The sequence below is a fragment of the Oscarella lobularis genome, chromosome 4, assembly GCF_947507565.1.
Source record: "Oscarella lobularis chromosome 4, ooOscLobu1.1, whole genome shotgun sequence".
NCBI classification, from domain to species: domain Eukaryota; kingdom Metazoa; phylum Porifera; class Homoscleromorpha; order Homosclerophorida; family Oscarellidae; genus Oscarella; species Oscarella lobularis.
In genome coordinates this window covers 2,593,203-2,604,920 of record NC_089178.1, presented here as the reverse complement: position 1 = coordinate 2,604,920, position 11,718 = coordinate 2,593,203, and the positions used below count along the sequence as shown (strand labels likewise).

The 11,718-nt window shown below is 50.6% G+C and overlaps 5 protein-coding genes across 5 annotated transcripts; 2 read left to right on the top strand and 3 right to left on the bottom strand.

The window, feature by feature from the left end:
- Positions 1–3: 3 nt before the first annotated feature.
- On the bottom strand, positions 4–4,584 carry LOC136185950 (dermatan-sulfate epimerase-like protein). Its single transcript, XM_065973173.1, has one exon. The coding sequence runs from the start codon at positions 4,515–4,517 to the stop codon at positions 840–842; it is 3,678 nt and encodes a 1,225-aa protein (XP_065829245.1). The 5' UTR covers positions 4,518–4,584; the 3' UTR covers positions 4–839.
- On the top strand, positions 4,582–6,887 carry LOC136185956 (polyglutamine-binding protein 1-like). Its single transcript, XM_065973180.1, has 7 exons — positions 4,582–4,683; positions 4,735–4,766; positions 4,825–4,862; positions 4,913–4,971; positions 5,021–5,101; positions 5,161–5,239; positions 5,302–6,887. The coding sequence occupies exons 1-7, from the start codon at positions 4,629–4,631 to the stop codon at positions 5,480–5,482; spliced, it is 525 nt and encodes a 174-aa protein (XP_065829252.1). The 5' UTR covers positions 4,582–4,628; the 3' UTR covers positions 5,483–6,887.
- LOC136185952 (uncharacterized) lies at positions 5,414–8,041 on the bottom strand. Its single transcript, XM_065973174.1, has 5 exons — positions 7,309–8,041; positions 7,112–7,234; positions 6,929–7,052; positions 6,817–6,875; positions 5,414–6,766 (listed from the first exon to the last, which is right to left on the bottom strand). Exons 1-5 carry the CDS (start codon positions 8,023–8,025, stop codon positions 5,540–5,542), a joined length of 2,250 nt encoding a protein of 749 aa, XP_065829246.1. The 5' UTR covers positions 8,026–8,041; the 3' UTR covers positions 5,414–5,539.
- A 57-nt stretch (positions 8,042–8,098) lies between these two features.
- Positions 8,099–10,159, bottom strand: LOC136185954 (F-box/LRR-repeat protein 5-like). Its single transcript, XM_065973176.1, has 8 exons — positions 10,057–10,159; positions 9,649–10,002; positions 9,482–9,577; positions 9,393–9,432; positions 8,911–9,326; positions 8,775–8,857; positions 8,483–8,719; positions 8,099–8,431 (listed from the first exon to the last, which is right to left on the bottom strand). The coding sequence occupies exons 1-8, from the start codon at positions 10,135–10,137 to the stop codon at positions 8,200–8,202; spliced, it is 1,539 nt and encodes a 512-aa protein (XP_065829248.1). The 5' UTR covers positions 10,138–10,159; the 3' UTR covers positions 8,099–8,199.
- A 22-nt stretch (positions 10,160–10,181) lies between these two features.
- LOC136185945 (ankyrin repeat domain-containing protein 16-like) lies at positions 10,182–11,635 on the top strand. The gene is made up of 6 exons (XM_065973167.1): positions 10,182–10,534; positions 10,591–10,854; positions 10,937–11,045; positions 11,098–11,256; positions 11,308–11,386; positions 11,437–11,635. Exons 1-6 carry the CDS (start codon positions 10,233–10,235, stop codon positions 11,628–11,630), a joined length of 1,107 nt encoding a protein of 368 aa, XP_065829239.1. The 5' UTR covers positions 10,182–10,232; the 3' UTR covers positions 11,631–11,635.
- Positions 11,636–11,718: the final 83 nt, after the last annotated feature.

Here is an 11,718-nt window from a genome sequence, read left to right as displayed (position 1 = left end):
GCATGCAATCACCTTGGAGAGGAATTTCTGCTTTCTTTTCCCTCCCAATGAACCGTCCCGTGTCTCCAGACGAGACGAAAATCTGCTGCCAATACGAAATGTCAAGTTTCGCCGAATTCAAGCATTTCGTCCGCTGGTTCTGGTTCCAAGTAGCCGCCAGCATCGTCGTCATGGCTCTCGGCTTGTCTCTCACCGCATCGTGGCGTCCGCAACGCATCACCGTCGGCGGTGTCTCTCTCGACGTCGCATTTCAAAGTTACTGGCCGGGATGCCTTTTTCTCTTCGCCTCCACGATCGGACTTTCCATCGTTTCAACACTGTACCGACGCAACGCGCAATTCTGTCTCGTTGTCTCGTACGAACTCTTATCCGTTGTCGCGACGCTCGCCGCGCTCGCCATGGGGATCGTTTGCGCCGCCGTCGCGTCCAAACTCGCCGGACTGTCCGAGTGCAAGACTCTTGATCGTGAGGACTTTTATTACACGAACTACGGTCCGTCGTGCTATTGCACCGACGGACCGGCGACTGGAGACGGATCGCGAGAGAATGAATTCATTTTTCGGGACGACTGCGACGATGTGCTGGGCAAGACAACGGATCTAATGATCGTTCAGACGTGCTTCCTTATGTTTATTTCCGTCATGGGAATGGCATCGTCGTATCTCGGATGTTATATGCTTCCTTATTCGTCGACGATTACCCAAGAACGAACCGAAATCGAGAATGGTCCTCGGGGAGAAGTGTAGCTTAGAATGAAATTATGAACCAGTCAACTGTACCTCAGAGCTCATCATAGAATTCTTCCTGTTTTTCCAAAAAAAGAGGTCATCAGTTTGTCTTTACATAAGAGAAAACGCTTCGTATCCTAGCGTTGTCATGACCGATTCGCACACCGATTCAATTTCGCGTATCTGCCTCAACGTCAACTTCTCCTTCCACGCGCTCGTCGTGTCGGCATCCACCTGCCGATCGGGACCGACGCGAAACATGCCCGTGCCCGTACTCTGCAAAATCCAATGCTCCGACAAAAACGGCAACGAACCGCCGACGAACCGATAGATGGTCTCTGCCGTCGCGGCCGGTTTTTCAATTAAATCCTCAAATCGAACGAGTAGGTAGTTCGTTTGCGGTAACTGTTGGTTAATTCGAATCGCCGCCGCCGTATTCGCTTTCCAAAGTAAAGCCAATTGCTTTACGGGTCCGACTTTCGTTTTTAGGTCGTCGTTGTCGTTGTCGTCGTCGTAGAGCGATCGTAAGTCGTCGTATTCGAATGCGTAGCGACCGCGACATCGGCCCGCCTGGCGAGCAAAGAGCGCTTGCAGGCGTTCCTCGATTTTCCAGCGACGAAATCGATCTTCCCTTTTGTCGAGAATCGTCGAAATCCAACTGCGCGGATCGCGAACGACGTAGATCATTTTCGCCGTCGATCCGAGAACGCTGTGAAGCCACGGCAATTTCAAATTCCAGCTTGCACTCGACGACGTCAGAACGACGAGCGAATTGGGATACTTCGTCTTGTGCGCTTTTAGCGTCTTAAGACGCACTTTGACCTCGGCGGTCAAAACGACGTCTTTGGGCGGATCGAGATAAACCTCGGGGTTCGAGTAAAACGACTTGAACCAGCCGGCGATGAGCGGAAACGTCTGCCGATTCGGATGCCATTCGCACGCGTCGACGAACGGATCGACGGCGACTTCCTTCGCGGGCGGCTGCAGTCCGGACGAAGGAAAGACGGTGCTAAGAAAGTCGGGTCGATTCTCGAATAGACCGCTGACGAGCTCGGCACCGAAGCCGAGAAAGGACGTGACAAAGACTCGAGGATACGGCGATTCCATTGAGTCGATTGCAAGCAAACGACGTCTCCCGTCTTCCTCTTCGTCCTCTTCTATCTCCACTCCATCTTCATCGTCTTCGTCTTCTTCTTCGTAATCGTCTTCGTCGTACTCTTCGTCTTCGTCTTCGTCGTACGCTTCGTCGTGCGCTTCGGCGTGCGCTTCGTCGTCGTCGACGTAGTTCTTGTCTTCCTTAACTCGATCCTTTGCCGTTTCAGGACGGCTTCGGGGCTGAGGCGACGACAACTCGTTGACGGCGACAGCGATCAACGCGGCAAACAAAATCAAAAAAACAACGCACACCAGCGATTTTCTTCGAATCCTTCGAGGACGCTTGACACTTCGAGCGACAAGCAAAAGCAGCGCCCCACCGACGAATAAAAGCAATATCGTTCTGCCGTTTCCAGAGACAACGACGGGAGATTTTTTTTCGTCTACTAGCCTTTCGGCTTTTCCCGCCGCACGTTTGTGAAGCGGCACAGAAACGTCTCTCTTCAAAACAGATCGCGCCGACGGCAAAGACAACGACGCCGCCGCCGACGACGACGAAACGATGTCGACGCCAAATCGAATATGTCGTCCCGACGTCGAATCGATTCGCGCGTATCCTAAAAAGCCGAGCAAACCGAAACGCAATCGCGGATCTTCGTGGGCCGTGGCGACGCTGACGGTCACCGTCTCGGCGTCCATGACGACTTCAATAACGACGCCAGCGTCGACGCTCTTTAAAAATCGCATCTCTTTGAACTTTGACGACGGTCCGACGAATGCGTAGACCGTGCGAGTTACGGATCGTCGCAGCGGCACGGAAACGTTGAGAAAATTCGTCTTTCGCGTACCGAACTCGGCGTGATATTCCGTCGATCCCGTCGTCGCTTTCACGGCGTCGACGCCGGCCGTCGAAATCCAACGCACGCGAAAACGATCGTCGCCCTCGTTCAAATAAGCCGCGCCGGCGACGACTTTAAACGGCTCGTGAATATTATGAAAGTAAGCGTTGGACGTTGTCAATTTGCTATCGGGACCCAAAGCGACGTGATCGAAAACGAGAAGCGTGTCGTCGTCGAGAAGAACTATGGCCCGATAGACGCTCTCCAGGTGAAGACTCGACGGATAGGCGCCGAGCGCTTCGCCGTTAGCGAACATGGTGTTTTCGTATTCGTTCGCCGATATGAGTTCGGCCCACGTGCGCTCCTCTCTCATGTTGTCCTTCCACTTGAGCCACTTTTCGCACTCGCCGTTCTGACCTCGATGCGGCGACGGACAGCCGGCGCCGTCGACGACGTAACCGAACGTAAGAACGTTGTTCAGATACGTGTATTTGGGCCCGTAGAAGGCCTCGGTGACGAAGGGACGACCGCGCGGAAAGAAGACGAACGAATTTTGATCGGGATGCTCGTGACCGGGATTGAGATTCCACCAGCCGCGCAGCCAATCGTACGTGTGTTGCACGAGCGTCGCGTGCACGGCGCGACCCATGAGCGCGCTCGATTTGAACGAGACGAACGTCGTGCCGGACGGATGCCCGGCGCCGTACGTCGTCACGCCCCAGTCGCTGAATCGAACCAACTTGCCGAAATGTTTCGACGCAAACGGCGACGTTTCGCCGAGAGACGGATCGTAGAAAACGTACTCCGTGTGCAGCGTGCACCACTTGTGCGCGCGCGCCGGTCCCAGCGGTCCGGACGTCGCGCGATTTTGTCGAACGCGCGACGCCAACCAATTGCCCAATCCATTCTTCATGATAAAACTATCGAGGAAGACCAATTGACTTTCGGGCCCGTAGAACCACGTACGACTCGAATCGGCAATTCCAACCGTTTCTTTATAGCCCGGCAGCACGGTTGCCAAGTAGAACTGATAATGTTTATGCAGCCATGTGTTCTTTGAGTAATCCGTCCGGAGATGACGTTTGGCTAAATAGACGTACTGCGTCACAGATCGAGCCGTGTAGCTTCCGTAGGTGACGCCCTCGGCGAGCGATCCGTCGACGACAAGATTCAATAATTTCATGGTTCGATCCATGAGCAAAACGGAGGTGTCGCGCCACTGACGGGCGCGTCGATCGTGCGGCATAATGACGAGCGTGGCGAGAAAAAGCGCAACGACGTTCGTCGCCACGTGGTTGTGTATATACGTCGTTCCCCACGTTGCACTTCGCGCGCGCATGAAATGACGAGACGTCACGCGCATGATTCGCGCGAGATAGACGTCGCGTCGACGCGCGTTCATGCGTCGATAAAGGAGATCGTAGGCGGTGGCGAATCCGACGAGCGAGTGCGATACGGGTACGTCGTCGGACGGATTCGCTTTGATTTTCCAATTCGGTAGCCGTTCCATGCGATCCATGTAGACGAGAGTGAGATTGAGTAGGACGTGATCGGCGGGCGTCAGGGCGCAGTACATCGAGAGAGCGCCGAGATGATTTCCGTAGTGTTCGTTCCACGAGCTCGCGAATTCGTCCCAGTCGAGCGGCGGAAAGAAATCCTTCGGTTTCTTTTTGAATTCGTTCGCCAGTTCGGCGAGACGTTCGTAGATGTGTCGATGGGTCGTTTTCGTCTTTTGGCGAAGTATTTCGAGCTCGTCGCTATCGAAATAGAGCATCGGGTGGAGTTCGGGGTCTTGAAAGGCGCCTACAGGCGCGCGATGAACGACTACTGCTAAGCAGACGACAAGAACGATCATCGCGACAGAGAAGACAAATACATTAGGCTTCTATTGTTCTCCTGTCTGGATTGGGACTCGGGGGAACAAAATTATACGGGAGTTACTGGTCCCGTAGACAGTAGGCACAATATGTCGCTTCCTCCTGCATTACAGGCGAGATTGCTGAAGAGAGGCATAATTAAAGGTTGGGAAGATGTTCTAAACGCTATTGACGTTGTCATTTGGTATCTTGCAGACAGCGGAGCATCGAATGAAGGCGACAGTAATGTGAGGCAATGTAGGCGCGCGGATGGCGTGCTAATTTATCACAATTTCTTTTTTTTAGATCGGTGTGGACTGGAAGGAAGTGCCTGACATTGAAAGGTGTGCACATAGAAATAGAATTCTGCTAGTCTACATGACTTACTATGCAGTGGCTTTTACTACTGGTGGAACGTGATAACGGGAAAAGTTACTTGGCTGCCTCCTGGAGGTGCTTTGACTTTTAATATAAGTGTAATAACAAACCAGATATTATCCAGGAAGGAAAGATCCAACAAACAAGGAAGAAGAATTGAGAACACAAAGGCCAGCACCCTACAGCAAGAGCAGAGAACAAAGAGGTACGTACGTACAGTACTGCTAAATTTATATAAAATGAGCGGTCAATAATTTGGTTTAGATGCAAGAAAAGGAAAGGCAAAATCGGGCAAAGATGATCTAGATCCAATGGATCCGGCATCTTACGCTGACGTCCCAAGGTGACTGACTACTACGGAAATTTAAAATTAGGCGCTCAAACTGATTCTGTTTTACTCTACAGAGGTGATTGGGCCAGTGGCCTACAAGACGAAGGAAACGTCAGAACGGGTGCAGACACGACGGCCAGCGGTCCACTGTTCCAAGTAAGACCATACCCGTCACCAGGAGCAGTCTTAAGAATGAACTCAACGGAAAAAGAGTCAAACGTACCGTCCATAGGACCCACGAAAAATACTACTTAATTAATTAAAGAGCAAAACCAGAAGGCAGAATTTAATTCATTAATCGAAAAAGGCATCTCACGATAATTTACAATTACCACTTCGTCTCTCCCTTCGACGAAATTGCACCTGCCTCTGATGAAAACGATCTAGACTAGGCGGCGGCGACGACGCCCTTCGCGGCGGTGGCGGTCGAGGTGGCGGCCGAGTAGAGAGCGACATGCTCCGCTCCATTTGCCGTCGATTCAACGGCATGATCCCAACAGGCGATGACCTTGAACTGTGCGTCGCTCTCTGATTGTCGCCGGCTCCGCCAATCGCCTCCTCGCCGACGCGTCGCAATCTCGGTCGACCCAGCATTGTTTGCCGTCTCGGCGGTGCCGCCGCCGCCGCCGCCGCCGCCGCCGTCGTCTCCGCATTTCCATCCATGTACAAACCTACTGCCGCCTCTAGATTGCCGTTCGTCAGGCGAAGATACTGTCGCGCTTCGGCCGGAGTGGCGGCGGCAATCGAACAGAACGCTTCCTCGTTGCTGAACAGGTACTCGACTGCCGGCATTGAGTGGCGTCGCGGATCGGCGACAGACGCGTTTCCGCGATGATGATGATGATGGTGATGATGCGTCGCCGATCCTCGTCGTCCTTGACGATATCGGCGTCGCAGCTGAAGCGAATCGAACATGGCCGTGCACGCGTCAACGGGATCTTCGTCGGAGCTGTCGGCAGGGGCAGCAGCGACAAGGGATTGATGCCTACGCGGCGAATGAACGCGTCGTTGACGCCGATTGACGCCGCACGCTTCGGCGTACGACGGTGGAGGATCTGCAATGGTGGATGCTGCCGCCTCTACCGTCGCTGACGCTTCGACTTGTTCGGCTTCCACCGCCGTCACCGCCGCCGTCGCCGTCCCCTCGTCGGAATTTGATTGTCGTTCCTGTGGAAATGTGAGCAGGCTTACGGAGATGGGAGGAGCGGGTGCCGAAGCCGAAGTGACGACCGTTTCGGTTGTTGGCTCGGTTGCCTCTCTTGTCGTCGTCGTCGTCGTCGTCGTCGTCGTCGTCATCGCCGTCGTCGTCGTTGTATCCTCGGTGGGAAACTCCTCCCTGGGAAATTCGTTCTCGTTTTCTCTTTCTTCTATTGTAGAGTTCTCTCGCCGCTCCTCAGACAGACTTTCCGTTTCGGCAACGACTCTTGTCCTCATTCTTTCTGGCGGCTCAAGAAATGTTACGACGTCTGAGAGCGTGGGACGATCGGCTGCATTCGTACTAAGGCATCGTTCCACAAAACTTATTAGCTCGTTTGGATACTAAAGAGATGTGACTTAGGTACAAAGACTTGGTACATAATTGGGCTCACTGTTAGGGATAGAAGTCGTTCTCTAATACTATTCGATGCTTCGTCAGACAGAATGTCTCCTTTCGATAAATAAACACGTTATTTAAATCTACTCATAGTTCATATTTTCTACCTGTCATCAGTTGCCATGCCAATAATCCTATAACCCACGAATGACAGCAACTCGAATCTTGAATATCAGAAGAACGCAAGACGTTCAAAAAATCCGTCAGAATAATGTGGCCAGATGAAGTCACCTATGAAAACAGAGACTATTAGATGGAATACACTTAGAAGGCAAAATGACGTCTCTCACTCGAATTGAGTCCACGTCAAGATGCATCAAAATCAAGCCTGCTCTCTCTAACTCAAGCAACACTCCGCAAACGTCCAAAAGTAACCGCTTTACCGTAGAAAATTGTACAGGACGACACGCATCCTGTTCGGAAAAATTAATTAATCAATAATAGCAAAGCCATTCATTTCAATTAACGAAAAAAAAAAGAAATTTGCCTTGAGAAAAGAGGCGAGACGAAGAGGATGATGATCGAAGACGAGCACCGTTCCGCTGCCGTGTTCTCGCACCGATTCGCCCAAAACGGAATCCTTGAGTAGAGCCCGCGTTCGATCGGGCGCGAAATCGTCGTCGTCGACGTCGAATCGCGTCCAATATCGCACGATATTCGAATGCCGCGGCACGGCGATGACGAGAACGAGCGCGCGCGCGACGTCCGCGTCGATTTCGCCGCGTCGCTTCGCCGATGCGATCGATTCGAGCGGATCGGCGTCGTCGAGAAGTCGGACGTCGTTCGCGTCGACGAATAAGAGTTCGCGCGGTTCTCCGGGTGAATCGGCGAGTCGTGCGACGACTCGACGCGTTCCCTTGGAAAGGGGTGATTGGATTGCCATAAAGAAACCGGCCAATTTCGCGTTCTTTATCGCAGCCCATTCGGCTAATTCGGTTCGATCGAACGCTCGTGTCGCCGATTGTTGCGTGGCTAATTTGACGACAAGGTCGTCGTTTTCGAGAACGTCTTCCAGACAGACGACGCCACACCCACTCTTATCCTCCGCTATTTCGATCGCCTCGCTTTCGGCGATGCCAAATCGCGACTTCAAAAGATCGACGAACTTTTCCCACGTCGACTCGGATGGAACGACGATGCGCAAGCGCCTCGGCGAACCTTCTCGAGCGACGCGGACGATAAACGCAGGTCTTTCGGAAGTCATTGAAGAACAATACGCGACGCGCGCGCGCGCGCACTGGGGAGGAATGCTCGTCTGAATAAACGTACACAACACGTGCATGCCTTACGAGTTTACTTCATTCCGGACTCAACAACAGCCCGTGAGAAAAACGAATTACAACAACGTAATAGAACCCCAAACGTCAGTAAATAATACTTATAGAGAAATGGACCTGCAACAGTTTCGAGAACACGATCCAACGTTCTTGCAGCCGCTGGCCGTCTCAGCAAAAGGTCCATCTGTTATGTTATCACAATAGTAAAATTCCTCGTGATTCAAACTGTGACAGGTATCAACGAGCTCAGTCAAGCCGTTGCCGGATACGTTGGGGCAACCCGACAAATCAAGCTGCTCCAAAGCGGGAAGACCGATCCCACAGGCCAGGAATCTAAATAGAACGAATTAGAGAGAAACGTTCACGGATCAACTCAATTCCTACTTCAATCCTTCATCTGTTATTTGGCAGCATCCAGACAGACGAAGCACGGAGAGCAAATGTTGGCCGGAACGTCGGCTCTTGCGTTTTTGGCACGTGCAAGAGGAGCAAGATAACGAAGAGCCAAGAGAAGGCTTGCCAAGTGTTGAAGCCAAGTGCTTGAGACCCCTATCTGTTATTCCCTGACACATACTGACGTCCACGTGAACAAAGGGAATCCCATGAGACCAAGTATCAAGGCTAGATAAAGAAATTTAGTACACTACTGTAGTAGTCTCTCTAAAACCATTATTACCATCTGAATCCCATATCAGAAACGCTTGTATATGATACGTCAAGATATTCCAAATAAGGACAATGCTTCAGAATCTGCCTCAACTAAGAAAAATCAAAATTAAAACCTCGCCATAAATTTACGTTTTCTTTCTTACGTATCCGTTGGTTAATGCTGTGCTTCCGCTCAGATCCAATTTTCGAACTGACCATCCAACGCGTGGCAACAAATGCTTGACAAGTCCGTCCAAAATTCGAATCTCAGACAGAATTTTTCCGCTCTTCTCCTCCTCTTCGTCGTCACTTTTCTTCCAATCCAATTCCAAACTTGCAATTTCGGTCTCCGCCTCTTCTTCTTCGCTCATAGAAGCAATCTGAAACGTCCAATCACCGCGCGCCCATTTCTTTGGGCACACGTTCGTCCACAGGGAAGAATCGCGCGAGACGGCATTCCACGATTTGGATACCATTCCGCAACGAAGCAAGTCCTTGGGACCGAGAAACTGAAAAACGCGAAGCCAAACTTCCGGAGGCAAACTAGCAATGGCTCGCTGCCGCCGAATTTCCCTCTCGACTAAAAAAAAGAAAATAGAAAAAAAATCGCACGCGAGACATCACGCTCAAAATCGATGTGACTCACCAACATTCCACTGGTCAAGAAGAAGTTGTTCTTGACTCAACTAAAATATGTGTCAATTTTTTGACGTATTTTTTGTATGAGAATCTTACACTACTAATGGGAAGATTGTGCAATCGTAGCACGTCGTTCTTCAACTGCTTTAACTCGTCTCGCGTAAAGTATTGCATCAATAACGGCTGAAGAATCTACATTCAAAAAAGAGTGGGGGCCCCCTTTTTTTCTTAACCCGAATGACGACAATTTAACGTCTACTAACCGACTCTTCCTCTTCCATGTGCGGAAAAAAGTCGACGGCGAAATCGTCGATTGCTCTTTTCAATCTTTCGCCGCATCGAACGCATTCGGTCGGCGATCGGAGATCTTCCTCTTTAAGCTGATTTATAAGGTGCGACATCGCTTCGATGCGGTGATCGCCGTGAATGTCGTCTTTCAAGTCGTGTTCCGCTTCGTCCGGCGGAGGCGTGGCATGGTTGGTGATCCTCGTGTGAAGATTGTCGAGAATGTGCTGATTTTCGATGCGTTCGTGGCTGCGAAACACGCGAAAGTTGTTGTCGACAAGACGGATAAGGGATTGGAGATCGAAAAAGTTGGAAAAGTTCGTTTTCGCCATCTAAAGAAAAGCCAATGACGCGTTCCAGCCAACAAATCGGTCGAAAATGTGTACCCGTCCGATAATTTCGTTCATAAGATGCTTCATGCGACTGTGAGGAAGACGAAAGACGTCGATTTCGGGCGGAGGACGCATGTTTGCGCTCACAAGAGCTATCCGGGACAGTCTGAATGATGACGCACTAACAAACCCGCCTCGTCGCCTCGCCACGAGCGTAAAGTCAGGACTGGATGAATTTTCTTCGCGTTGTTCAGCGAGGAGACCTTTCGGAGATTCAAAAGCAGGTTTCAAAAGATAGAACGTTGCTCTATTCCAGCAATAAGCTTGGAGACAGTCCTCTCCTCGTCGCAGCGCGACACGGACACGCTCACATCCTCGAGTTCTTGGCAGACGAGTGCCAAATAAGCCTTAGTCAAACCAACGCCGACGGAAAGTCAGCACTACACGAGGCAGCCTGCACAGAACAACCAGCATGCATTCGATATTTGTTGACCAAAAACGTAGACATTGATCCCTTGAAAAGAGCTGATTGGTCAGTGACCTCCATAATAAGTATTATTCCGGAAATTTAATTAATTGTAATTGAAGGACTCCCCTAATGATGGCCTGTAGCAAGCGCGTTTTGGAGTCCGTTGTTCTTCTTGTTCAAGCCGGTGCTGGGCTTGCCCTAAGGAACAAAGACGGTTGGACTTGCTTTCATATTGCTTGCAGAGAGGGAAATGTAGACATTTTGAATTATCTTCTCGATGTCAGTCCAAATTGTTGGGAGACGGTGAGCAAGAACGGGAGAAGCCCACTGCACACAGCGGCACTGCACAAGAAAACAAACGCAGTCAGAATTCTTCTTTCGAGGTAGCAAATTACGATATACTATAACGCCTCCATATTTCAAGTGTGCTTCACGTAGAATTTATAACTCCTAACATTATCCTAGGTGTAGGTACAGAAGAGATCAGAAGGACAGCTGTGGGGTTACTCCTCTTATGGATGCAGTAAGAGCCGATTCAACTGAAATAATCGAAACGTTGATAAAAGAGCAGAAGGTCATTTCTACGCTCCCTCGCTTTTAGTGCGCGTAGACAGTCCATGTGATAGGCAGATGTGAATGCATTAGACAGTTTGGGTCGTCAATCTATTCATCACGGAGCACAGTCTGGTTCCATAGCTGCTATTAGCCTGCTTCTTGATCACATGGTCTCGGTTAATGCCGAGACTACGAACACTGGAATGACGCCGTTGCTCTACGCAGCAAAAGTATGCAAAGCACGTCGTTTTTCTGTTTTTTTTTCTCATTGCAATTTGCAGGAGGGTCATCTAACGACTATTGAATATCTGCTTCAAAAGGGAGCTTCACTTCATAGCAAAGATCACAAAGGCAGAACGGGTGAGATTTGTAGACGTAAATTGTGTCGTTCGACTTCATCTTGCACCTAGTTCTTCACATGGCATCAAGTGGTGGACACTCTGAAATAATTTCCGTATTCTTGCTTAAATATGGGCTGCAAGACAGCGCCGACACTACCGGTCAGACTGCAAGAAGCGTGGCGAAAAACGAACAGACCGCAATACAGTTTGACCATCAGTTTTTAGACAAAGAGCCCGTTCACACCAGAGAGACATTCCCATAGCTTAGGCTTTACGTAGACAGCAGACCAATATTAAAATCCGACAGAGGCTGGGTTTCAAAAGTCCCCCCAGCATATGAATGGGTCACGA